Source organism: Takifugu flavidus, chromosome 10, assembly GCF_003711565.1.
Source record: "Takifugu flavidus isolate HTHZ2018 chromosome 10, ASM371156v2, whole genome shotgun sequence".
NCBI lineage: Eukaryota > Metazoa > Chordata > Actinopteri > Tetraodontiformes > Tetraodontidae > Takifugu > Takifugu flavidus.
In genome coordinates this window covers 6,690,528-6,717,939 of record NC_079529.1, presented here as the reverse complement: position 1 = coordinate 6,717,939, position 27,412 = coordinate 6,690,528, and the positions used below count along the sequence as shown (strand labels likewise).

Sequence of the window (27,412 nt, the reverse complement as noted above, 5' to 3'; positions counted from 1 at the left end):
CCAGCAGTCAGTCAACTCAAAGCAATAATAATTTTCTGGGAGCCACCTATCTGTACAGTTCCTCATTTAATGTCAGTTATCTGTTATTATGTCTGTGCAGTCATACATGGTATGCAGAGAAAATGATGTTTAAACATCCTGGTAATGATCTATTTCCCAGTGTAACGTGAAGGCCGCGGTGACAATGATTCTATCGGTGGCTTAGTTTGACATGGTTTGACATGAATACTGTGTGTATAATAATCCAAAATATTTAGACATTGTTGGGAAAAACCCACAATTTAAAAGCTTGACTATCAGCATGATGGCACAGGGGTTAGAACGTTCACCGCGTGGCAACTAATGCTGCAATCACGTTTTGGCGACTTGTTCTGGGCGTTTTCTGCTTTTTGATTTATGTCCAGTTTAGCTTTGGATTATATTACTACTTAATTAATGATCCATTACCACCTTACAGTTAAGAGAACCAACAGTTTTATAGAAACAAGTCAAGAACATCAATTTAAAATTGATCTGTGTAAAAAGATGTCAGTCACGGCACTTCCTGTTGCACACTGATTTGTAAACCTGGCCACAGTCACATCTTTTTACGTGCTTTGTAAAAAAGAAATTTGTTGAGAGTTTGAGGAAATGTAGGAATGGCCATTTTCGGCAAAACATTCCAGATTACCAGAGATATACGATCCGGAATGTGTGCATTTTGGACGGCCGCAGCTGAGGGGCATAACTCAGGAGGAAGTGGTTTTCAGGCCTTTAAACCTCCTACATGTGTCAGTGATTGTGGTTTAACAGGGTGATGGCCCAGTTGGCTCTGAACAAACACTCAGCAATGATGCTGGGCTGTAGCTTCCTACTTGACACGACACTGAGGTTAAAAGGGGGAGCAACTGGGTGTGTGCGTGTTTGTGTGTGAGCATTGCATTCAACACATTTCTGGTCGGACAAAGCTACAGTTTCACGCAAAACTGAAAAAGTCATGATTCTGATCAGTTGTTCAAAATTTGAATGAAATTCATACATGTATCTGCTGCAGTTGAATGCATAGCGCCTCGGAAAAAGCAAAAACCACCCACTTAAATGTGAGTGTGTAGATGCCAGAATGGTGATGAAAGCAATGCCATTATTTAGGCAAAGCTTTTGCCTGAGAGTGTTTTAAGCCTTTCCCAAACCAAATTGGAATCCATAACACACTAAAATACATCTATATAACATATGGGCCCTGCCTTGGCTGAACCCGCTTCTCTTTCCCAATGTGTTTGATGTCAGATTGATGCCTTTTTAGGGTTTATTTCAGTTACCGTGGTACAAAAGCAAACTCACCCATGTCCTCACTGCCTCCTTTTTAAAAATTCTTTTATGCAATGTCATAAAATAAACACAATACATGTATTTTTGTGCACTCAAATAGTAACACATCCCAATGGAAAAAGAGTGTTGTTCAGTTCAACACACTAAGCGTGGAAATCGCTGTATTTCCATGCCAGGACACTAGTTGGCAGTGTGTTCTGTGAGACCACGCACAAGTGAACCCCCCCTCCTGTTCGTTAGTGTTCTCGCTTTGTGCTGGAAAAGTATCGACTTAACCCGCGCGTGTGCAGGGACTTCCTGTTTCAGGAAACTACCGTTTACATGGAAACGGAGGCTGGGGCACTTTGACAACGTGTAAGTGGGCACCTGGAATATGTCAGAAGCCTACACATTATTTTAAAGAATAAATAAACTGGAAAGCAAATTTTATCTGCTGACCACAACCATAAAGTGGCCCTTGAGTCATCTGTAGAGTTGCTACTGAGACACAAGAATCTCTGAGCAGTTTGTCTCATTAAAGGCAGCATCCGCCACAACTGTTGATGGGAGATGAGCGAGGGGCCCAAAGCACTTAAATGCTGCTCAAAGCAGCAACATTAACCAATTTAATCGCGCACTTAGACTCCCTCCCACTGTTTATCTGATCTTAATATTCGAGCAGAAGGTCGATGGGTGCGTTTTGATAGCAGGGGAGAGCGAGACCACTTACGGGGGCCCATCGATCTCAACCTGCGGCGAAGCGAAAAAAGACGAGAGCTGTCTCCCTATTCAGGGGATTTGGCTGCAGCTTTTAAGAAGCTTTTCCCAAATGCAGACAAATTGAGCCTTCTCAGGGAAGGGAATCACAAGGCACAAAAAGGCTGATGGATGAGATCAGTGAAGACGAATGGCAGGGTGGAAGCGGAGGATGGAGGGGAGTGGGTGGGGAGAGAAGGGGGTCCTAGATTCCAGCTGATTCTGGAACATTTTGTTTATGGCTATATCATAAAGGCTGGTACCACTGACCCCAGTGCCCATACCGTGGTTAGTCTTTGCCTAACTAGGTCTAGGTCTAGATTTAAATATGCAGCAGGCCAAAAATGCTGCTGTTTTAAAAATGCTCTCATGTCCATAAGAACTTGATTATGTGCCTTTATTACTGCAACACTCATATTTGTGTCCCATAAATGAAAAAAATGTTAAATGCAGCTGCAGTGTTGTAAATTATACCATAAAGGAGAAGAAAAATCTCACTCTTTCAATGACTTATACAGATTTAAATGGCAAAATCTGATGATTAGCCTCTCTGGTATGTCTTCAGTTAGGTGTGCCAGAGCATTTTATTACACTTTTATTACACTAATTATTATTTCAATCGAAGACTAAAATTGGTGCTCCAATTGCAGGTGGCAATAAAAGAGTTATTCAGATCATTTAGGCACAATAATGTGTTTTTGGGTATTTCTGTTCTCATGTCACGGCAAATAAAAATGAGATATCGCAATATTTTGCATCATTTTCCAACAATCCTGTGTTTCGCACAAGTTGTTTTTCTGTTTTATGCTCAAAACAGCTGAATAGTTTCCCCTGACTGACAACAGTTCATATTCCGTTTAGAGCACAAAGTGATGCTAATCTAATTTCAATGTCTGCGCTTCTAAAGGTCAATTTTGGGAGGCGTTCGCACATTCCGATCCACCGTCACAGGATCCAACGTCGAAGGGTGTTGTGAGGGACCAGAGAAAAGTCGGAATGAACACCTGCTAGCAATTTTAGAGAAAAGTGGGGAAAAAAACTTTAATCTGGGCTTGGATGGCTGAGCAGCTGGCATAGGAACTCAGCATTGTTTTTCAGGTCTATCTGATAGAAGCCTACATAAATTCTGGAAAACTGGCCAACTGTTGACATTTTTGACAGGACGCCAGACGTTGTTAGCTCGGAGAAATGTCCAAATTTTAAAGTTCCTGGGAATTTTCTGTTCTGGTATAATTATATCTTTTTGCTGGGGTTCAGGTGGTCAGACATGTTCATCGACATCAAACTTTCCACTTTGTAGCCTGAATTACAACGTTTTACCTTTAGAAAGTGAATAAAATGGTTTCAATGCTTTTCCTGAGTTTTGCCTGCACGCGTTGGTTTGCATGAGCATTGGGAGCCCGACTTAACAATTGTAGGGGAACTAAACCTCTTTCTGACTGTCTCTCCATGTCAGTCTGTAGATATTTTAGTTTTCCATCCTCATCAGGAGAGAAGATATCAAAGCACATCCATCTGGTTTCTCTTCCCTCTTTTTCTCTCTTCACATGCAATAAAAGCTAGGATTTCCTGGGCCAACTTGTGGAAAACAATCTTGTTTTGCTTTACAAACCCTGAGCATGATGTCACTCTTTCTAATCAATAAATACTTACAGAATTTTTAAAAAAGGCAATATTAATTTGAAAAACGTTTTTGGAATACTTTGAGGTCTTTTTCTAAATTTTCAAATTGATATAATTTGCATTAGACCTTGGGAAGATTAAGCATCTCTATAGGTCACATCCTGATAATGTTTTTGCTCTTGTAGGTAAACATTTAAATTCAAAACTGCACAGATCCATATGCACGCCAAAGCGCACGTTTCATCTCCACCTGGAAACAAATCCTCCGCCATCCATCTTGAAGTGTGTGTGAGAGCTTTCACGGTGGCTGCACTTTGTGTACATTTCTCTGGAGCTGGACCAGGACCTTCAGCGGGCCTGCTGCTGCGCTCTCACCCCCAGTTTATCCTACCTGCTGCTGATAAGCAAAATCTTCCAAAACAGTGAGTCCAAGTGTGCAGCAACAGCTCAGGAGTCGTGCAAATATGCACATACAGGCTAAAAAAAGAGGAAACAAGACAGTGAGTGAGGAGAGTTCATTGGTGATTCTAAATTTCTCCCCAGCCTGTGTGTTTATATATTAGCTATTTGCTTACACAGACCTTTGAACCTGATTAAAACTACTGGACTCATCACTCTACTCCTTCTACTGGCATCAAGAAAAGGAATTGGCTCCTCTGATAGTGAAAAAGGCTTAAATTTTACCAAAAAAGATGGAATATTTTGGTGATACTCGAAGATGTTCGGCGTTGTTTTGAGAGATTAAAAAAAATCTCATTGGATATTTGAGTTTATAACAAGAAGGCTGTTTTATGTTTGATCTGATTTAATACACTTATGCAATCAACATGCTGAGTTTTATCTGACATCAGGGTGAAGTCGTTGCTACAGCCATGTCGCCGACACCACCTGCCGTTACACGGGTCTCCGCACATCCTGTCACACAGTCCGATCTTCCAAACTTTATCTTTCAGACCACTTAAACACTTGGTCTGTGGAACGCTGGCTCTCGTGATTCTCTGTAAATCTCTGGGAGATAAAGCTTCGCTAGCTTCCCTTGGCGTGACGACAGATGCCGGTATAGGAGGAGAGATGAAAGGATGCTCTCTCAACACTGAAAGGAACCAAACAGGTTGCTTGCAACCCTCTACGCTCCCTTTTTTCTGCCACTTTTCTGCATTCTAAAGCAACGAAAAGCAGTTTCCTTTGCTTAAAGCACCTGAACCCAATATGTCATAGCCTCAACATGCAGCAGACATATTTAAAACGGTGCCATCTGTGTGCAGATTGGATTCATTTAGATTTGACCTCTGTTGCGAGACTCTCCTTCTATATATACATGTGTGAAGGCACTTTGGCCCTTCACAGGAGCATTCTCTTCCTCTTACTCACTGTACTTACTCATCCTGCTGGAAGTAATATTGCAAATTTGTGTTCACCGTTTAAACATTTGCGATTCAGTTCCCGGTGTTTATTGATGCCATTGATAAACTTAGTTAACCCATTTGGAATGTTCCATTTGGAGGTAATTTAGCCACGTCTGACTTCAGATACTCTTCCTATACCTAGATTATTAAACTGAATTTATTCAGTGCTGCCCTAACGGGACAGATTCTTGAGCTGTTTGGACCTGGTGGTCAGTAAAGTTCTGGTAGCTTCGCTGATCTTCATTTCCCAATTGATCAGAACACAAATTAGAGGTGTCCAGACCTTTCAAGGGTATTGGTGAATTTGTTCCACACCCCCCACAAGGTACTTTTTTATCCTAGAAATGTTTGGGGTTGGGTTTTTTTCTGGGGATAATTTAAAGGTTTTTAAATCCTTTAATCACCATAGCTGCCATTATGCCACTCATTGAGAGATGCCACAGATTTGATGCTGATTCATGAAACAATACCTGAAAACCACCCCAAAGCTCCTGTTAACTATATTATTCTATCTAGAAACTGAAGCTGGTTGACGACACAAATGATGACGCTACAGGTCAAAATTAGATCCCGATTAATCGGAATCAACACCTTTTTCAAACGTGAACTTTCATGTTTGGAGGCGGAAGGGCAAGTCAAAACACACCCACTGCTCCCAGTTTCTTCTCCCTCAACCCTCAAATGCATTCCAGAGTCTTCCTCGCTAACACCCCCTGTGACTCAGTCCCATTCGGCATCACTCCCAGGCTGTCCTCCACCACAGAGGCGGACAGAAGAGAGAGAGATGAAAGTGTGACACGTCAGTGTGACACGTCCCTGCACAGGGCTGCTGTTTACTCGGTAACGCACTCTGCTCGACAATGGAGGTCCCGGACTTCAAATGCTTGCAGTTTGACTAGAAAGTGACACACAAGAGGGTTGGACTCTTCAGATGGTGTCAGACTCACGTCAAGACGGCTGCAAAAAGGCCACCTATGGAACCAGTTGGTGCACAGTCATCCCCGTAGGGAAGAATACTGTTTTTACAGTGATCAAAGGGTTTTTTTCAGCAGGGAAAATGTGTTTAAGATTATTATGATTGTTTAAACTGAGACCGTCCTCCTCCCAGATGACACCAGCTTGCCTTTCTACTCTTTTCAAAACATTATTATAGGCAATTTTATTTTTACCATCCTCTGGTTATTTTTTCACTGCTTTCATCATTCGACCTCGGTGCTAAAGCGGCCCCGCAGCAGCCAAGTCTCCGAACTTTTGCACCCAAACACAGAGTTCAGCACTTGCGTTATCTGCTGCGGTTTGATTGTCATTTCTCTACGGGGCGAGGATCAGCCTCTCAGCCAGCATGGAGGAAGAGCTCCTGCTGATGCATCCCTGCTTCCTAAATGTGGAACTGATTCAGGAAGCAGGGCGACATGGTGGTTGGCTGGTGGTGGCGTGAAACGTGCAATAGAGCCTGAGGGTCCCGTGTCTGCCAACAGTAACCCAAACCAACCGCAATCATTTTCAAACCCAGATTTGAAGCAAATGTTGTTTTTTATTCAAATCTTTACCTGCGTTAAATTAGTAAGAAAATACCCTCAAATTGTAGAGTAATGACAGAACATAAGATTTATTAGTCACTAAATTTGTCTGGAAATGTTTTTCCATCTCTCCTTTTGTCTTTTCATTGCTAACTGCCGGTTCTTCCTAATCAAGATCGCAGGATTCCTGGAATCCATCCCAGCAGGAAAACCGGAAAACAGATCTATCACCAGGATCGTATTAATCAGCACATTGTTTTAGGATACGGGAAGCAGCCTTTGGTCATCGGAAGATGGTCCATTAAACATTACAGCTTTGGTGTCTCTAGATGAAAAACACAACGTTGAGATGCAGATGTGGTTCTTGGTGCTCCACAAAGGATGGATGACCTCATAAAGCAACGCCGAGGCATCCCTGTTGACCCCAGGTGGTAAGCTGCGGGGCAATAATGCATCCTGCCCCAAGAGATCTAGTATTTAGCAATGTTTTAGGCTAAATCCGCGTGTTCTCTTTTTTTGACATGTGCTTGATGACTGAAGAAAGGAGGTTATTGTGTTATGTAATTAGTTTAACTCGTATGTGCCTGTTGATGAAACAAAGTCTATTTTTGGGGGGCAAACGTGGTGATTGTGTGGGCTGCACCATCACTTTTCTGCTGCAAGCCGTCTCTCATGGCCTTTCCTTGATCCTTCTGTGTGAAAACAAACGTGAGGACGTGGTTAAGTTGTGTTACGCCAGCCGACACTGGGATTTCCTGAATCAGTGATTCCTGGTCTCAGCATGGGGTCCAGGCTGCTGATTCCAGGCATACCTTCTCTCCAGGACATCTTCATTTCCAATCACATCCAGGGCATCACCGCTCCGCTGCTAATTTGATGTTTTGTTTGGGTTTTTTTTTCTTGCCCCCTTAGAGCTTGTCTGAATAGCTGACGTTGATGAATGCGTGTAAAGAATACGCTGCAGGTAGGATTTGGTTACAATCTAAGCTGAGAGGGAGGAGAGGATGAAGGGATAAGAGGGGGGATAGAAGGAGGCATGGTTTATAGATGGGCCTTGGGGGGTTGGCGAGGTGGGAGCCAGGATGTTTGTCTTCCAATGAGCCGTGACTCTGAGAGAAAGAGGAGGGGAGAGTGGGATGATAGGAGAGAGGAGGGTGACAGGAGAAGAAGGGAGGGAGAGCATCTCCGTGCAGAGAAGGTATCATGTTTTAACAGAATCGTTAAGAATAAATTGTTGGCTCACGTATTCACAGTCAAATCTGCAGCAGTCAACATTTTGCATGTATGTATATTTGATAGAAATCAGCTCATTCCAATTTTAAACATATCTTTGTGAATGTGTGTGGGGGGAGACGGGGAAACGCACACATCCATGGATAACCTTTGTGCACATATAAACTGTAATGCATGGTACCACTGTTTGTCTAAGAAAAGAAGCTAAAAAGGGGCAGTAAAGAAGCCTGGCCTTTCCTCCGAATTCACTTCTGAACAATACTTGTGGTCGCTGCCAAATCACAGTGTGTTGATTGTTGCCCCAGGTTTCCCATCACATCGCAGTTGCCCCTTTCGCACCACTTATGGATGACACAGGGATCCCCAACAAAAGCCACCATCAAAACATGACCCAGGTATCATACAAGCGTGATGCCATTAATAATGGAACCACGGTGGGGTGGGGGTAACAGCTACCTGCTGGGATGGCCTCTCTCTAACTCCCTGTGCTAAACCATCGGGGGAAACCATCGGGGCTCCTCATGCTCCAGACCCAGACACAGTATCCGCCTTCATCACCAGCCTCGTCTCTGACTTGCATCCAGACCAGTAGTGGTGTCGTGTTTTGTGGGATTTGATCTGCAGCCGCTGTTTATTTCTCAGAAATGCCGACTTTGCGATAAACAAACTACAGCCAGTCGCTGTCATCACTCACTTTGGCACAGACAAACGATGTGGGTGCCCCATTTATGTGCACCCACGTGATGTTCTCTCTCTCCCCCCTGTTTTTGTTTGTTACTTCTTACCCGGTTGTCGGTTCATCGTTGACTCTATCTCTCCCACCGCTGCTGTTTTTGATTAAACATTACGATTCCAGTTTTGCTCAGTGATCCAAACGGCCCGGCAGCTTCGTTATCATGCCATCATGCTCCAGAGTTAAGTGTGAAAATATTTCCTCGTTGTGGAGCCCAGTGCTGAGCAATTAAAATTCTGAATAATTTCCGGGTACATTCCTCCATTAAGTATGGAAATAAGAAAAACGTTCGAAGAGGCTTCATCTGCCATCTGTTTTAGCTGAAGCTGCTGACTGATATTATTTAGGATTTTAAAAACTCCCTGCGCATCTGAGTGAGACGGAGAGGAGAAGGCTGCCAGAAAAGAAATCACTGACTAATGAACAGACAAGGACTTCTGTCACGGTGACGATGGACATTAATTTGTCAGTGGTTTACCTGGGTCATGCTCACCCCAGTCTAAAGAGGAAGAGCCATAGTCATTCAGTCAGTCAGTCAGTCAGTCAGTCAGTCAGTCAGTCAGTCAGTCAGTCAGTCAGTCAGTCAGTCAGTCAGTCTGTCTGTCTGTCTGTCTGTCTGTCTTTCATGCATGAGGCTGTGAAAGCTGATTTATGTCTCCACCATGTGAGGAATACATGTCCAACCACATTCCCGCACAGGACTTTGCTAAAGTACCACATGTTGATAATTTTGAGATTTCCCGAAAGTTCAACACTGAAATAACTGTGAGTCACTTATTTTGAATATCGGTTATGCTAACCATTTCTGCGTGAGACCTGTGACCTAAGCTGAACATAACACATAATATGCAGTGTGTGTGTGTGTGGGGGGGGGGGTTAAAGCTCTTTCAAAAGCAAGTCTTGTTATAACCACGTCGGGTTCACTGCTGCTTGCAGATGATTGATGAGTTTCTAAATCCATATTTTATGCTTTGTAGTGTGTGTTTCTGGGTATTTCAGGTTTTTTTCCAGCTTTTTTTCCTCCAAAGATGTATATTGTTCAATGTTCCCAGTGTCAAGTTCCTTTTGTTCGCGTTCCATGTGCGGTTATTTCTCGTGTGTTTCATGTGTCCGTTTCATCATATTTGGATTTTGCCTGCCCTGCTATCGGCCCTTTCCTCGTGTGTTTCATCCCAGTTTGTGCAGTTGTGCTCTCCTCTGGCTAGCAGGACCACTCTGGCCAACAGCAAAAATTTTAAGAAACTGCTTTTCTGGCCATTTTTTTTGGAGATCCAGGGTGCAGCTCTGAAGTTTATGTCAGCACTGTTAAATGCTGTCAAATCAACCTGGCTGTGGCTGTAAGACGCTGACGACCCAGTGATCAAAGCATTAGCAATTAGCAAGTATTTATCTTTGGGACAATGTCGTTCACATGTTCTTTCCTCAAAGCCCGACAAAATAAAAGCCTTAATGTGCAACAGCTGGGCACATCTGGGATCCCCATCGCGTGATTGTGGGTTGTCCTCTCACTGCTACAGATTACTCAGTTTTCATTCTAATTAAGTAAATAGTCAATACACGTGCAAAGTTCAGCTTGGTGAGAAATTGGAATATTACAATCAGTCTCAAATTCACCACAATCCACTTCAGGTATCTGTGAGTGGCTGCGGCATGTTCATGATTCTGTATTAACATTTTATGCTAATGCGTTTGTTCTATGTATCTATAACAATAATTCCATGTAATGATGTAAAACACAACCTACCGTATATTTTAAAAAGCCATTCCAAGTCTCAAATTCCAGTTTATAAAATGAATCCTGTTTTAAATAATAGCCTCACATTGCTGCAAACAGGCTAGCATAATTAGCCCTCTGTTGCTTTTATAGGAAGGTCATTATCACTGGCTATAAACAGCCATTGTAGTCTGTTCCCCTTGTTTTGTTGGTCAGATGCTGGATCAGCTACACTTTACGGGGCTCATGTGCTTTGCATACGTCCAACATGTGTGCTGTCCAGCTAAAGCTCTCTGTCAGCACATACTGTAAAGTTCACATCAACCCAGGGTTCCCCTTCAGGGGTGGCTGGGGTGATGAAACACAGCCTCCAAAGCGGTTACATTTTCATGGTTTGAAGTACAGACAGCACAGATTTATGTTGACAAAATTGTTGTTATTGTGGTTTTAATTACTGCCATTCAATCATCTGTTGTTTGTCTTCCCTCTTTTTTCCAGCCTGTGACTTGAGTTGACTTCACAACAAATACGACCGACATAATCCTGTTTGTTTTATTTTATTTTTCTCCAAAATTGGATTGTGGCATCATTTTCTGTCTAGGTTAAACAAAACTTATACCGTTATTTCTACCGCAAATCCCAATTTACTGCTGGAACGATTGGATTTATCGATCATCCTGAAAACCTGGAGTTCTGATTAATGGCCATGAATGTGTGTGTACAGTGGACAAAGATGCCAGGTGAGTGAAGGTTTTCTGTCATGATTTTCAGCTGAAATGAGCATTTCCACCACAGGACTGGTGGCCTCGGTGACCTTCTGGCTCTCCTTTGTGCTGTTTTTGCAGAGAAATAAACAAATGAGCATTTGATAGGCAATTAAGCAACTTTCTCTTTATCCAGTTATGCTTACTATTGTGCTAAAGGTTGCCTGGAATCAACTGAAACAATGCAGATGAAGGATATTTGGAGGAGCGGTTTCCATGTGCCTGGCAGTGATATTATGGGCTGCATGGATGTTTCCTAATGTTTGTGTTATCCGGGAGGGTATTTGGTGACTGTTGAAACTATCGCCTGATCAGATGAAATCGACAACCCAATGTCAGCCTGGGGTCACTCCAGCAGAATGGACCGGTCCAACATTTGAGGTTTTCTGGAAGAGGTGATGGATCTCGAAGTTTTCACCGAATGGAAAAATGTCTTTGTGAACTTGTTTTGTAAAATGGCCCATTTCTCTCTCTTCAAACTGTTTCTGCCTGGGTGAGAAACAAAGGAGTAAATTGTCACTGCACACATGTTTTAATTCAGGCCCTTTCCATTAGCACCTCTTAGATTGGGAGGAAATCGTTCACTACAAAAACAAAGCTCAGGCCATCTGCCTTCTTTCAACTTTTTTGCAGCGAGCAATCATCTCCAGAGCGTTTCCCGAACCACACGTTCGCAAAAACCACAGTGAGCAAAAACTTATATTATAAACTGGTATTTTATACATCTTTGCAAGGTTTTTCATGATTACAGTGTCCTCTGTGTCTTGCACATACCCAACCCAACCCTGACAAAGGCTCTCTTTGAGGGGGGATGTCTGACACCGGTCCCTGCAGAGCTGAATGATCACAGGACAAAAGTCGAGGGTAGACAGGCGGCCTGCGAAAAAGAAAGAGCCAAAAGGGTTTTATCAGGAAGGGAAAGAAAAGGCTCCCCGTGTGCAGATTAATAAAATAACCCCAAGGTTCCACTCTGCACACCCTGATCTGCACCCCTCCCCACCAGAAATACCACACACACACCCCAAAATGTCTAGGGTCTGGCTCACCTGTTCCCTAGCAACAATTGATGGGAAAAAAAAGCTGGTGGCACTGCGATGATTAAAATTTCCCGGGTTGCAGTGTTTGATCCCCAGTATGCCGCCATTGTCTCTGCGCGGCTTCACGAGGAGCCCAACGCCGCCGTAGCAACAGAGGAGACACATTATACAAACTTTCTCACTCCCCTCAAAAAGGTGGCGGGCGCTGGCGAATTCACTTTTTTTTCCTTTTTTTAAAGGATAGAAAAGCCACCACCTGCTTCAACTCTGAACCCCCACCCGCCCGTGAAATAACACGCACTTTGGCTATTCACTGGCCAGTCACGTTTCTCAAAAATACTCTCAAAAGAAGAGGAAATACATCAATGTGGGGTCAGACACAAAAAGTGGTGACCCTTTCTAACGGTGCTGCGCTCCGTTTAGTTAATGTGATGCTGTCGGGGGGGCTGCTTCAGAAGGAATGTGTAGTTAATGCCCTGCTCATGGCCAAATTAGTCAGGGGATTCCTCCCGGGTGTCGGGTCCCTTGGAAGGCGCGAGCCACGTTCAACGATTTCACTGCATCACTTCCACATGAGGCGGATGTTTTTACACGTGTCCGCATGAAAATACACATTCAGGAAATATAAACAAGCACTTCCAGCGTACAATATGTGAAATATTTGCCTAACTAGCCTGTATATTATACTGTGTTCACATCAAAGTGGGTAGAATAAACCCATAAATAGTGTTAACACACACCCACAGGCAGTAACAGTTGAGAAAACACACTATGGCATATTGTTGCGGGTCTGGATTTTTTGGGATTTTTCTTAAATAAGAGGCTATAGCCATTAGCATAGCTTAACAGAACAGGAATGCTCTGAAACAGCACACTGGCTCTGTCAGGATAAAAATATGATAGACATCTGAACAACAATAAAAAAGCCATTTTGGACATTTATTATTAGCTCTGATATATTAATTTAAAACGTATTTTACAATCAACATTGCCTCCAGGCGTTTTACAGCAATCCAGAGCCTGAGCAGTGGCAGCAAAAAACACAGCATTCTAACAGGAAGAAACGTTGAAACGTACTTTCAAAACGTCTTGTTCTTTTCTGAAGCATCTCCCGCTCTGCTTGGGTCACCCTGGAGGAATGTGCGAGATTGCCGCTGGGGTATCTGAAGCTTTAGTAGAAACAACCTCGTACCTATGGCCACAAACACGACTGCTATGTTTTCACAACCCTGGCGAGGCACGTGCACGCCGAGCCTGAAATAATTCATTAGCTGATGAGAGCTACAGCGGATCAACATAGTGGGAATTTTATGAGTCAGGGGACAAACAGGTTGGAGATCACAGACGTGACCTTCGTGGAATGGTGACACCACGTGTCGGCTACCCAGGCGTTGTTGAGGATTAAGAGCCTGATTACCTTGATAAGGTTGGGATGAATAGATGCATGTGATGCCATATTAGTGTAACAATAAGTCTGCTTAACTGGATATCCAGAGCCTCGACCGGGGATGATGCGTGTAATAAACCTCTGATGCGCTCTGAACCCCTGTCATCTCCTTCAAAGGTGACCTATGTCTCACAGTAGGCCTTTGGACGTGTACAGTAGAGGTCACCAACTTGCCAGGTTCTTTTTAAAGCTACTTTGATTGGCATGTTCATGGTGTCAGAAGAAGGCATAACTGTGACTGTCCGCTGTCATTTTGATGAGCTCGCCGCGTCCTTTTGCGCTAAACAAAGTCATCAATGACCGTCTGTAAACCTTCTATTCCCTTTCTATCATATGTCATGACACATTCACCCTGTACGTAAGCCTTGGATATTGGGTCAGATGTTGGGGTTTGGCAGGATTTGGCTTCTCGCTGGAGTGACGCGAGCCCCTCAGCTCGTGTAGAGGCCGAGTGTCTGCGCTCACGTTGGATCTTTACCTTGGAGACTTGTGCAATGAAGGGAGCAAGAGCAGAAATGGCTGTTGACATCTGCAGTTTTGCGTGCCAAGCTTAGATGACGACATGCACGGTTCAAGGTTTAAATTAAAGCGAGGCTGCATCAGGACTGAACATGGGAGTGCAGGGGGGAAAGTGGGGGATTGTGGACGGCATCCCTGCTTAGGACGGAGGTTTTGTGCACCTGCCCGCCTTCATTTACAGGTGACGAGTGATTCTCTCACTGGACGGTCACAGGGACTGACCAAGTGACCTTCACCTTCTGCACCCTTATGACGAACGAGCGCACACACGGACACAAAGATGAGCATTATTCCTCGATGTCCCAGTGGGAGGACAGAGATTTCAAAAGTGTTCGGAACATTTTGGGGGAGGTAGTTTTGGCTCTTTCCTTGGGTTTTTTTTTCAGTTTAGCAGGTAAGACTCAGTGTAGCTGCCACAGTTTACACCTGCAGAATATCAAACTGGACTTTTGTCGCTTTGTAGATGTCGAATAAGGGCCCAGGTAACTGGCAGAATTGAAAAGATTGTATAAATCTGCAGCATATATAATATTTAAATTCACAATAGTTAGATCTGTTACTTGGGTTCTTTTCATTTCATACATTTAGGATTGTGATAGTGGCAGTGGTTTCAAACCTGTGACTTATTGTGCTGTAAACAAGGAGGTATTCCCATAAGGAGCTAGTGTAGCATTTCTTTCCCAACCAATGAAAGACCAGAAGCCACAGTACCAGCACCGTGCACAGTGTTCCTCCTAAATATCAACACACCAGACAGACAAATGAGGTTTTTCAACCCTGCTCTGGCCATTTAGGAGGTACGCATCTCTGTTTATTAGATTAAATATCTCCCCAAAAAATCTTTCAAACAAAGGCGATGGTGATAAATCATTTGGAGTAATGGCATTGCTGGTTAAAAAAAAAGAAGTCCCTGGAACTTTTTCAGCTGAGATTTAAGTCTTGTCTCCCTTGGATCGGTCCTGGACGTTGTAACATCATCACACAAATATCGCGTGGAAGGTCAAGTACTCCAGTTAAGCATCGCTGATAGCCACGCGTGTGGAGGCCTCATGCTTTTGTGGAACTAGCGCCCTCTAGAGGCAGTAGGGTGCGCTGCTGCTGCTGCTGCTGCTGCTGCTGCTGCTGCTGCTGCTGCTGCTGCTGCTGCTGCTGCTGCTGCTGCCTCTCTGGCCGCGGAGCAGGAATTTCTCCCTCCGCGCCCAATCAGCTGAAGTTAGAGCCGAACCATGTGTAGCTTCTGTCAATCTGGAAATCAGCAGGACGCAATCACGCGGCAATGGCATTCACTGTAATTAAAGATTTCCTTCTGTTTTACTTACCGGTAATTCCTTTTACAATTTAAATGTATCGCCAGAACATTTCATACTAGAACAAAATGAGCGCAGTCTTAACATTCTTTCTGAGCTCACAAAAATGACGGAGAGTGAGTAAATCTCTGGAAACGACTAGACGTGTTAATTAGCAACTTTATTTGTTCTTCAGGTTTCTGAGCTGATGTAATTTTTCCTCTCGTCTGCGTCCAGAATATGTTTTAAATTGTGTCGATTCGGATGCAGATTCTGGACATGTTTTAATGGGTTTAGGGGGCATTTTTGGGAACTGGTGGGGCGTTTTCATCACATGAAAAATGATTTAAGCACTTAAAACATGGCTGAAGGTAAGAATCAGAGAAGCTACCGTGGACAAATTCATGGCCAAAAATGAAATGATTTATGCTCTCTCCCTCTCTCTCTGCCTCTCCCTCTCTCTCTCTGGGGTGGGGGTGCGGGGCTTGTCCTCTAAATAAACTTTGCAGCTCATAGTATCAGAAAGAGAGAGAGAGAGAGAGAGAGAGAGAGAGAGAGAGAGACAGAGAGAGAGGGAGAGAGACACAGAGAGGGGGCTGAAGTCATCAGCCGGCCGACAGAAGGGGAGTGAATGGGTCCTGCACGCAAAGCAGAAAAGCGCTGAAAGTGCGGAGGTTGACTTTGGTTCAGCGACGTGCCGCCAACTGCGAGCAACAAAGGAGATGTGCGTGTGCGTTTGACAGCCTGACGAACTACAAAACCTTCACTCTTCCCATCCAACGATTGCTGTTTTCCACTGTCGCGGCTTTCAATTTTTAACTGAGGCTGAAAATGATGTAAAGACTCTCGGCGCGCCTGGCACGCACCCCGGGACGCACAGCGCATCTCCATTGAGACAGAGAGTAAGGCAGAGGGAGCTGAAAGGTCATTTGTGAGTCCTGTACACGAAGAGAACTTTTGAGAGTCTCGTTGGGCACGAAACAAAACCCGATTGATCATCTCTACTTACGCTAATGGTCATTTGTTGACGTGCCTCTGTGCGCAAAAGGACGAGGATCCAGCTTTTGGAGTGTTTGCTTTGTGAGTCGTAAGGGAATGCTCTTCATCACAGCACGGATCACTGTTCCCTGACTGCCTGGCTTTCCTGGCACTTATGAAGGTCCGATCCAGGATGTTACAGTTGAAGCGGCCCAGGCATCTTTGGGCCACCGTACACCACCATCATCACATATCACCCCATAACTGGGGGTCCCGCTGAGTTAAGGAATCGACTTCCACGCTCTGCCTCCGTCTATAGGGGAGGAAAACGGAATCGTATCCGATAAGTGAACTGGTGAACATTGATATTGGCTTTACAAGTCTCATCTCCGGGCTACTATGCAATTACATCTGATCTCCTTTGTGTTGATCATCTTGCACTGCATGGATTACACTGGTTGTCAGCAGCACAGCAGCTCCAGGCACTGGCAACATAAACGTGAGTATTACAAATAAAGGGCGAGACGCCCGGAGTTTGGTGCACACGCGGGATTTTAATGTTTAAATTCCCAAATTTGCTATTACACTCTAATGCTGCTGTCTAGAAAAACGTACAGGTCAAATAACGAACTGTCACGTTGTGGTTTGGCCATAGTTTATAGTGAATAACTCCCACACGGGCGCAGTTTAAAAACGGAGGGTGAGGGTTTTAAGATTTATTTCTCCCCACTTCATTTTTTAAAAGAACTGTGGAGTATGAATCTTTAGGTAGATTATGAGTGTTCCATTATTCTTAACTTCAGTCATTTATTACACCTATTCTAAATTTTCAACCATATACTTTAATGTACCAGGTTAGTTCTACGTTCAATTCGTGATTCTTGTCCTATTTTTATTTTATTTTTTTACTTTACGCTGAATATGCAGCAACTAACCTTAATTGGCTCTTAATTGTCTGGCTGGAGCCGGGGAGCGCGCTCCTCTGCTGCGCCTGTCTCCCGTCGCTCTCTAGCGGTCACAGCAGCGCTCTGGTGCGTCGCTGTGGTTCGGTGACGCAGGCGGGTTTCCACAACTCTAAACCAAATGGGCTATAGTCGTTTGGTAAAGCCCACTGGTGTTAGTCCGTATCAGAAAGTCAACCCAATGTCTCCTCTTGAAAACACGTATAATTTTTGTCCAGTTAAATTATTCTGTGGTTGTACTTTTGAGGTTCTCCAGATGTTCTACATGACCCATCTGTTGGAATAACTGGAATATTCCATGTATCCCTTTGCCAGCGTGGCTTAAAACTGTCTGTGATTTACAGTAATAGACGTTGGGAGTGATGTTTTTATCCATGCCATCTGTGGCTATGTCCTCGTACATCTTTTTTTTTATCAGAGACCTCAGATCTGTGTAATTCTTGATTTCTCCCCACATGGCCACCAAAGAAGAGTGCTGTAGCATCTACAGTGTGTTTATTTATAACATCTTAAGAGAGGTCCTGGGATGGCAGTTATTTTCCAGAACAGATCAAATTGCTTTTCAGGGTTTCACCCAGCATGTATACATCTATTTCCATGTGGAATAAATTCAAATGATATATTGACAAAATCCCCCGAAAAGACCGTGTTCAATAAGCAGATTGTCCTGATTTAAATGTTTTTGCTCTGCACATATGTAGATGTTGTGGTGTCACATTTGTATACAGTGCATCAAGACACACAGATTATCTCATTTGAGTGTTTAGATTCCTCTAAACAATAATAAGGAGCCTCTCGACTGTGAGTAACAAGTGGCAAAAAGGTCCACTTGACATCATCTGCATCTGTCTCACTGCAGCCAGACGGAAAACAGTATTAAATGTGTGTTTAGGATAAAGAAAAGATGCTCAAAACGGCTTTAAAACAAGGATGAAGGATGAAATCTGCCCCCCCCCCCCCTTTTCCCAGTCCAAGCTACAAACCTCCAGCTCTGACTCAGTAATTGACAGGACTTTTAGGAATACCAGCTTCATCCATGGCTGTGATACACTGTGCACTTGTGGAGATATCCGGGTGGTGAAGGGGTGAACGTGTCCAGAGGGAAAGAGGGGGGATAAGTGTGAGATGGGAGTCAATGACCACTGAGTCAAGTGGCCAAAATCACCACGCAGAGGCTGAGCCAGAGTTCCGAGCTTCCTGTCAGTGCTGATGATGCACCCCTGTCAGTTCATGGGGTTTAATGATATATGTCATATAGTTCAGCTCAGTCAAAGTTTAACAAAGACCTGGATTTTTATCCTAAAGCTCGAATATGGATCCATCCTACGTGCAGAATTAGGGGTCATTCCTTCTTTGCTGCAGTTTCCTTTTATTGAACATAAAAAAAATGTATGTATGTGAGGTATGTATGTTGATGAGAGTCAGCTGCTGTTTTTTGCAAGATAGAACTGTACATCTTCGTTTTGGTTCTTTGTGGGTTTTTTGTGAGGGCAAGGGCACAATTTCTGCATCTTAAGAGGTCTGCGAACCAGGGCAGTTTGGCAGGAACAAATGTGGGCAACAGCTTTTGTGGAGATATTTCAAACAAAGTCTTCATGATCTACGGCAGCTTAAGCCGGAGCCGAGGGCTCCAAATTTAGATCCCTGGCACAGAACGTCAAGGCTAGAAATGAAATAAGGATTATTTTTAAAGAACGAACAATTCTTTGAGTGCATTTAGGGGATCCTTCAAAATTTTCCCACAGCGTTACCCCAACACCAAACCTGGGAATAGTTTGAAGACATAAAATGGGTTTGCTCCCACAGTCTAAAGTTGGATATATTATATCCAATATTTTATCATATTAATATAATTATATCCATATTCTAGCATATTATGTGATGGATTGCTGGCCTGTCAGAGGTGTATCTGGGATAATCTCCAGCATCACCTGATGAGGAAGATGCATCTTTTTTCCAGTTATGACATGTTTCATTGATGTCACGTCCCCATTATATTCCTTAACATCGTCATTTCAGTTTTTCTATCAACTATTAAATTCAATTTTGCCTCCATTCATTGCCATCTGGCAGGAGAAATACTTTTATTTAAACCCCTGTGGCAGAATGTCCAAATGTTGAACTTAAAACTTTTATTTTGATATGCAACATGTAACTTTTACTTTCAAAATACAGTTGGCACAAAGATGGTCACGTGCAGTTTAAAAAGAACCAGAACTTATTATATATTATTAAGACATTGGGGGTTAAAAAAAGGCAATTATAGTTTATCATTTGCATAAACACAGCAGTATGTGTATCAGCATTGTGTTTGGAGACATGATCCTATAATGAAACACTGACGTGTGCGTGATAACAACCCTTGTTTGTCTTTTACTGATCAGCTGGCAGAAATATTGTAAAATTAAATAATGAAGAAATACATTCATATCAAATCGATTAAAACCAAAACATCTGGTTTCAGGTATTGTTTCAGCCTTGGATGGGACTTCAGGGCACTTGGTGCGATTCTGGGGAGTAAAGCAGAAATCTTGGATATTTTCTTTTTCCAAATACTGAAAGCAGTTTTCTTTTCTGATTCTGGTTTACTATAAATCGATGCATTGTGACCTCTTCATATACATCCCGCGGGCTCTAACTTGACATCAATGCTGCAGCGTTTTAGATCCTTTCCTACTTTTCCTTACAACCTCCGCGAAATAGGGGGCGATCACTTTTATTGCACCATGAGGATAAACGCATGAAATTCTATCATTGAAAATTTCAATTGCGTTTTGTTAGGACCTAAAATGGGTCTCTTGGAGCTAAATTTGTGACCATGGCCCAAATAAATTAGCTTCAGCGTTAGAGTTAGGCTGGCAGAAAGCCAGTCTTTGGCTGCGGGAGTGGAGCGAATTCCAACTGTGAGCTTTGAAAGAGAGAAAGGGTGGTTTTACTGGTACAGGCAATGCTAAAGGTTCTGACACACAGCTATAGCGATGGAGAAATCTCTAAAACCTCCCGTAGCAAGTCAAAGATGATCACTTCTGCCCCTCTAATTAACCCTTTAGACTTGAGAATATTTTCATGCAACTTGAAATTTGTTCTCTAATGTCCCGGACAGAGATCTCTGGTGTGAGCTCAGGGTGCCAGCAGGGTGGCTGTCTCACCTGCTCTGACTACAATGGCTGCCTGTCCTGCAAACCACGCTTCTTCATGCACTTGGAGAGGATTGGGATGAAGCAGATCGGGGTGTGCGTGACTTCCTGCCCTCCCGGCTTTTATGGCACACGTTTTCCAGAAAGAAGTCCCTGCACGAGTAAGAGAACATTTGTTTGTGTGTATTTGTTTTTTTTAAGTGTATGTATATGAAATATATCTTTGCATCACATGTGTTAGTGTACCACTGTGAGTATTAGCCAGATCTGTGTTTATGTCCTTCTGCCACTAGTCTGTTCCAAGTCACAGCTCCGAAGCACTGCTTTGAAATATGGCGCCGCAGCACAGATGTGTCCACACAGCATGTACTCAAACGAGTGAAAAATGTGATGCCTCTCCCGTACTGCATGTTTCCTTGGAGTGGTGCTAAATTAAATCAAGTGCGTCGGTGTATAAGACATCAATCTGAACCCTTAACTGTATTCCCAGTGAGACGTGCAACACGGTGACATGGTGTATATTTAACATGCGGGACGCACTTGATAACTTATGGTTTAAATAAACGCCGGCGGTGGGTCTGTTTTTCTTTGTCAAGAGTGCAGGTCAGAGTGTGACTCCTGCTTCGCCAAGAACTTCTGCACGCGGTGCCGAGCAGGATTCTACCTTCACCTGGGCAAATGCCAGGAGACCTGCCCCGAGGGGCTTGTCCGCAACGAAGCACAAAGGGAATGTGCTCCCAGTAAGTTTAAAAAACCAAAGTGCATGGTTTTTGGGTTGGATTTTGCAGGGATCCCCAAATGCAGTCCACGATGGCCATGGTTTGTCTTGGGTTTTCCTGTCCCATCAGGTAGACAATGATTTCACCTGGGGACTTTCCTCAGAGGAAGCGTTTTCTGCCCGGTAGGACAGAAAACCCGACCAGATCCTTGAAAAGTGGATTTGGGCACCCCAGATATAGACAGATGCACCTCAACGCGGTTGTCTTTGCAGAGTGCCCGGCAGACTGCGAGTCCTGTGTGAACAGTGAGACGTGCACGCGGTGCCGTCAGGGCCTGTACCTGCTGAGCGGGAGGTGCCACCACGTCTGCCCAGATGACTTCGAGCCCAGTGACAAACTCATGGAGTGCACACCTCAAGGTCCGTCTGAGCGGAAGGTTGTTCAGAAGCCACAAAATCGTGTACCACTGAAAAACGAAAGCAATTTTTTTGTCTCCCTCAATTTAGTGCACTGTGAGGTTGGCGAATGGAGCGAGTGGAGCCCGTGTTCTCGCTCTGGCAGAACCTGCAGATTCAAGCGCGGCCAAGAAACCCGTACACGGCAGGTCCTCCGGTACCCCTCGCCCTTCGGGAATCCCTGTCCTGAGATCTCAGAGATCAAGGAGTGCCTTGTCAAGAGGCGGAAATGTCCAGGTAAAGCAAAATGTGTCCCTGGGAAAGCACAACACCGGCTGCAGTAGCTGTTCACCCACCACAGTCGGTGCCAACAGCGAATTTGCGACTCATGGCACAGGGTCCCAGTCCCAATGAAGTCCAGACCTCGCTGCTTTAGCCTGTCTAATCAGAGCTGCTGATTCTTCCGCTCGGGACTACGACTGTTTACTCAGAGGATTGTCATTGTGGTCAGAGTGAGGACAGCGGGGGGAACACGCATGTGCGATGTTGCAATGGGTACGTTACGTGTTTTCCCACGAGACCTCTTGGGATTGTCGAACAGAAAAACAGGTTTTCTGCTCCGAGCAAACGGGGATAGCGTGATCACTCGTGATGGGGAGGAGAGTAAAAACTGCTTTCAGACGGCTGCGTCCCTTTAGAAAAACCCAACACTCTGGCGTTCTTTTTTTTTTTTAACGATCGCTTTTGTATTATGTGTGCGGGGTTGCAGTTGACTTGGTTGGCGGCTACGACTGGCTGTTTTCTAGCCTGGACTCTGTAGTGTTAAATGACAAATCGCAGACAGGGGAGGAGGTTGAGATCCAGCCCTCTGGGGCCTCACACTTACAGAACAAACAGTGTGTGTGTGTGTGTGTGTGTGTGTGTGTGTGTGTGTGTGTGTGTGTGTGTGTGTGTGTGTGTGTGAGTGTGTGTGTGTGTGTGTGTGTGATGCAGCAGAAAAGCAGTTGACTCCGGAGCAGAAACAGCCAGCTCAACATCAACATCCTTCCCCTGGGAGGCACGCGGCGACCAGGGGATCAGTATTGGTTTATCCCCACAGCTGCCAACACACACACACACGCACACACACACACGCACACACACACACACACTCTCCCTTTCTCTCTCTCTCTCTCTATTTGAGTCTCTGAGTCAGACAAATGCATGCCTGGTTACACATTTGATACACACACACCATTTGACTCCTGCCACTTCACTTGGTGGTAATTTGTGAAGCGAGATCATTGGCTTGATGCGATTTGGATGCAGACTATAACATTTTGTCCTCTGTCACCCCTGCTGTCTTTTTCGCCCCCACTTGTATCTGTATTTCTATGCTCCGCCAATTCACCCCCCCTACCAACACACACACACGCATGCACACACTACTGCACCAAAGAAAACACAGCCCCCTATTTAAGCTCCCTGTTGCCACTCTGGGTCGGGGCCTGAGACTGGTGTGAAGTTGACAGCAGTGTTGATGTAGGCTGATCCTGGTGGAAGTGAGAGAGGGAGAGAGAGAGAGAGAGAGAGAGAGAGAGAGAGAGAGAGAGAGAGAGAGAGAGGAGAGAGAGAGAGAGAGAGAGAACGAAAAATAGAAAGAAGAAAGAAAGAAAGAAGAAAGAATCTCAGTGGTGCTTGTTATTACCCAGTTGCCTCTAACTGCATCCGTGCTAAATGAGGGCTAATTACCTACTTTGGCGTGTTCTCTCCTCACTGTTTATGTTCTGCACACGCTAAGGGGTCAGTGGTCCGACCTCAGGGAGCCCTTTGGTAATCCCCCAGGAGCCTCCTCAGACACTGATACATCTTTTATTTTCTTACTTTTTTTGCTATCGTGTTACTTGTAGATTGCACACATGACCAACACCAAAACAGTTTTTATCATGAAGTCAACTTTACCAGTATGATATCTGTCCTGTGTGTATGTGCAAGATATCCCCTCCAAAATCCAATATTTGACACAGTTTTGCATCCGGTCTCTTGTATCCGGTATATTTTAGCCTTGTTTCCTGTGCTTTAATCTTTCTAAGTCTATATTAGTTTCAGATTTTGAGAACTAAATCTGCGAAGCTCATAAGTTAAGAACAAAATAAGTGGCAAGAGCCAATGGCCCATTTAAAAATCTCAACCAGGTCCAAAATGTAGTTTAGACCAAAGATCATTTAATATTTTAGATTCTTGGAATATAAATTTGAACTCTGGCCCTTCATCATCTACAAAGCCTGATTATGGATCTGATGACTGTCCAAAGTGCACACAGTAAACTCTGGAGGCAGCATTTTCACCAGTTGCACGTTTGCCTTCTAGCTTTTCTTATCATAGCTGCTATCGTTTTATTAAGTAATATTACAGGGCAACTGCAGCTTGCAGCCATTGCTTATAATCTTCATGCTGAACTGGAATAATCCACCCTGAATTATGAGCCCTGAGACCAGGTTCTTGCTGCACTGGGACAACCGCTTCAGAAAACTTGTAAAACTTTAGGAAACATGATGACATATTCGGGCCCGGAGTGGGAAAACTTGGCCCGGTTCCTCCATTTATCCGCGGCTGGAGATTCTGAATGTTTACACACACATCCTCATCCGCCGCTGTCTCTCTCAAGTTAATGCCGGCTAATTTGTCCTTCAGTGGACCCGTTGTTCACCTCTCTATCTCTGTATCCGGAGAGACTGTGTGCCCTCTGCAAACCCTTTAACTCCCACATACACATGGACAGATCTATTACAAATGAAGTTAAGCAAGCTGACAGCAGCGAATCATGAAGGGGGATTGATACACACACACACACACACACACGCACACACACACATATAGCCGTGGGCCAGGAATTCCACTTGAGGGACAGCCCATAGCCTTTAATCCCAGCCTGGCTCCCACCAGAAGATCCCTGGACGACAGAACGCCTGCCATGGAGGATGTGTCACAATTAAACTTACAATCCCCCTTCAACCCCACACACAGACACACACACAGACACATTTTCCCCGGTTCCCCGCCTCACCTTGTTCATTTGTCATGGATCTATTTCTGTCCCAGCCAGTAAAGCCTCTCAACGCTCTCAGTATAGTTTACAGAATCCTCCCTTCTAGAAGTTACAGCGTCAAGAGGACTCCGTCTGTACGTACATTGTCTTTCAAAGAACAGGAAATGACAGCGGTGATCAAACATTCTACACGAATGATCAGATTATTAGTCCAATTAATAACATTTGTAAATTCAACCAGCGCTGAACATCCCAAAGCATGTACAGGTGTCCCATCCATAGACCATCTCAAACACACACACCCAAATGTTCATCCAAATCTGGGACGGTTTGATAAACAGTATCCTGATCATCTCAACACTGGCATGTTGATTAGGTTTCTCCCCTGGCCCGACAAAAGCCGGGCTGGCTGCGGTATGACTAATCCTGTGAACTTGTAAATAGTTGTAAATGGTGTCAGGTCAGAGAAAACAATGAGAGCGAAGGGGACTTCCTGTGTTTATAGAGGACAGGGGCAGACCCTGAATGAGTCAGTGCACCAGATTACTCCATCTGCTCATCCATCCATGGACACATCTCCACCACCACCTTTGATTCACCATCTACCCCAAATTCACTGTCTTGTCAACATAAGTTTGGCGGTTCTGTGTCCCAGATGTGCACGTCTGCATTTATGCACATCCTCCGACCTACTTCTGCAGGTTACTTGCCATCGGTGGTCCGGAATGTACGGCTCAGGCGTGGCCCCTGGATCCACCCGGAGCTTGGGCATGATTAATGAACATGCACAGAGGCTGAGAATGAGCAAAGGGGGGGGGCAAACATTAACAGGATGGGATGGAGACATAGAGAGACCTCTTTCTGCCTGTCTCTGTCTCGCTTTATCTCCCCATTTCTCTCTGGCTGCGTCTGTGCCTACTGCCTGCTTCAGCAGTTTCACAATCCCCGATTGGCTGGCTGGCCAGCCCAGCAGGCCGTGCTGCTCTGTTCCACGCACACATGAACAGCAGCCATACAACAACAGGAAAGGGCCTCCTCTGCTTTCACTTGCAGGTCCTGTCTCCAACCTCCCTGGGGGTGGATCTTGTTATCATCATTAATAACTGTAGCTCAAGCAGAGATAAACCTTCAGCATTCCATAACTCTCGGTTTTGTTTATGAGATGGTGTTGCAAGAACAGATACATTGGGGGGTTTATTTAAAGGTTTTCTATTTTGGACAATGGTCTGCTGATCATACAGTGACGGGGGGTAGTTGTGATTTAACGCTGCCACCTTGCGGTGGGTGCGGAGATCGTCATGTAATGGTCTCCTAGATGATGGAAACGCGTTCTTACGTGTTATTTTTCTGTTATTAAATCATACTTGAGATCTAAGAGGCATTTCTTGTGATACGTGTTTATCATGTGCAGCTATAATTTAAACAATTTGTTCAGCTGTAGCAGATTTAAAGCTTTTATGGCTTCCTTTTTATCCCCCCTAAGGCTACATAATATCCATGGTTGTGCATCAATTATAGCTTAACAGACAAAACATGATTTGTATTAAGAAAAGATCATATTAATAAAAAACAAACATTTATTATCTGAAAGCCTCCGGGCAAGCTACAGTTTCTAATCTTCCCTTGTTTTCCAAAACTTTTCAGGGGGCCGACGGAATGAGCGGAAAGAGCAGCGGATTCGCAACAGGAAGGATAAGGAAACCCAGAACGGGCGACGGGAGAGGAAGAGGGAAAGGGAGCGAGAGAGGGACACAGGTGAACGAGAAGACTCTGATAACAGGAACAAAACGGAGCACAGGCATCGCAGAGGTCATGACCCAGACCCCGTGTGGGCTGAAGATGACCTTGTACAGTAGTGTTCGGGACGAACACCCCCTTTCACCTTCCCAGTCTCAGTCCCTCGCAGAACTTGCCCCGACCTCACCCACCGTCTGTCCCCTCGACCCCCCGTCTGTGGGGGTGTTGCTGCTACCTGTACGATTTAAATATGTTAATGCACAAGTTTGATGGGGCAAATTCAGCCACAAGGCTTTGGCCGCTATAAGACTTACAAGTCTTTTTCTTTCCTAACCTGTAGCCTCCACGCCTTCACTTCTGCCACTGAGATGATGCAGGAGACCCTGCTGAGACTCCTCTTCTTAGGACTGAATCGAAGAAGGAAAAAAAAAAGGCGGGGGAAACATCTACAAATGTGTGGAGACAGAGGGACAAAGGCGACATCCTTGTCGAATTGCTTATTTAAAGAGGCCCCAGTACAGCAACGCGCATCTTGGTTTTTGAATGTAGATTTGGCAACATTACCTAGGACACGTGTTTATTATTGTTGTTCTTTAGATCTCTTTATTTGGTGCAGAATTTGTAAAGACAATAAAAGTTTGCTATGGGCATCTCGCAACATCTTGATGAATAACAGATGTAGGAACACCTGCATGCTGTGAAGGAAACCGGTCAGAAAAACCCAAATGTGTAGCCTTTAGACAAAAGCTGTTTGAACGAGGGGAAAAAAGTGATTAAAAATCAAATCACTATTGGATTTTTGTTTGTGTACATTGAAATCTGTGCTCTCTTAAAAGCTCAACTGGGAACCAAAGGCACCTGTATGTCTAATAAAACTATAATGGGTTTGTGTGTCCGTTTCTTCACCAACGACAGAACCGTGCAACGCTGCAAAGCTATAAAACCCAGAGTTAATGTCATTTGAAACTCAATACAGTACAAAGCTAATAATGGAGGGGTCAAAGGTCACTGCTGCAGGAGGGCGTAGCACATGATCCAGTTAAAAGAACAGACTTTAACGACATGAAGTTAAGCATCCAGCAAGGATTTCCATAAGCTCCACACAGCTTAAAAAAGTCCTCCAGGTTTTGA

General features: G+C 44.3%; 1 protein-coding gene across 3 annotated transcripts; it reads left to right on the top strand.

Moving 5' to 3' along the window:
• The first annotated feature begins 15,885 nt into the window (after positions 1-15,885).
• On the top strand, positions 15,886-27,168 carry rspo3 (R-spondin 3). 3 transcript variants are annotated; one of them, XR_008952312.1, is made up of 7 exons: positions 15,886-16,802; positions 20,369-20,563; positions 20,999-21,142; positions 21,394-21,540; positions 21,628-21,813; positions 26,189-26,518; positions 26,622-27,168. XR_008952312.1 is itself a non-coding variant. In XM_057044901.1 (7 exons), exons 1-7 carry the CDS (start codon positions 16,703-16,705, stop codon positions 26,651-26,653), a joined length of 915 nt encoding a protein of 304 aa, XP_056900881.1. In that variant the 5' UTR covers positions 15,886-16,702; the 3' UTR covers positions 26,654-27,168. The 3 variants fall into 3 exon arrangements, 2 of the variants coding, with proteins under 2 accessions (XP_056900881.1, XP_056900880.1); XM_057044901.1 differs by having other exon boundaries at positions 26,189-26,299; XM_057044900.1 differs by having other exon boundaries at positions 26,189-27,168.
• The last annotated feature ends 244 nt before the right edge of the window (positions 27,169-27,412 follow it).

Excerpts from the sequence above, each read along its gene's own strand:
- rspo3 (XM_057044900.1), top strand. The coding sequence starts at position 16,703 with ATGCAATTACATCTGATCTCCTTTGTGTTGATCATCTTGCACTGCATG. Across the intron at positions 21,143-21,393 it reads ACAAAGGGAATGTGCTCCCA|AGTGCCCGGCAGACTGCGAG; the intron begins GTAAGTTTAAAA and ends TTGTCTTTGCAG. Across the intron at positions 21,541-21,627 it reads CATGGAGTGCACACCTCAAG|TGCACTGTGAGGTTGGCGAA; the intron begins GTCCGTCTGAGC and ends CCCTCAATTTAG.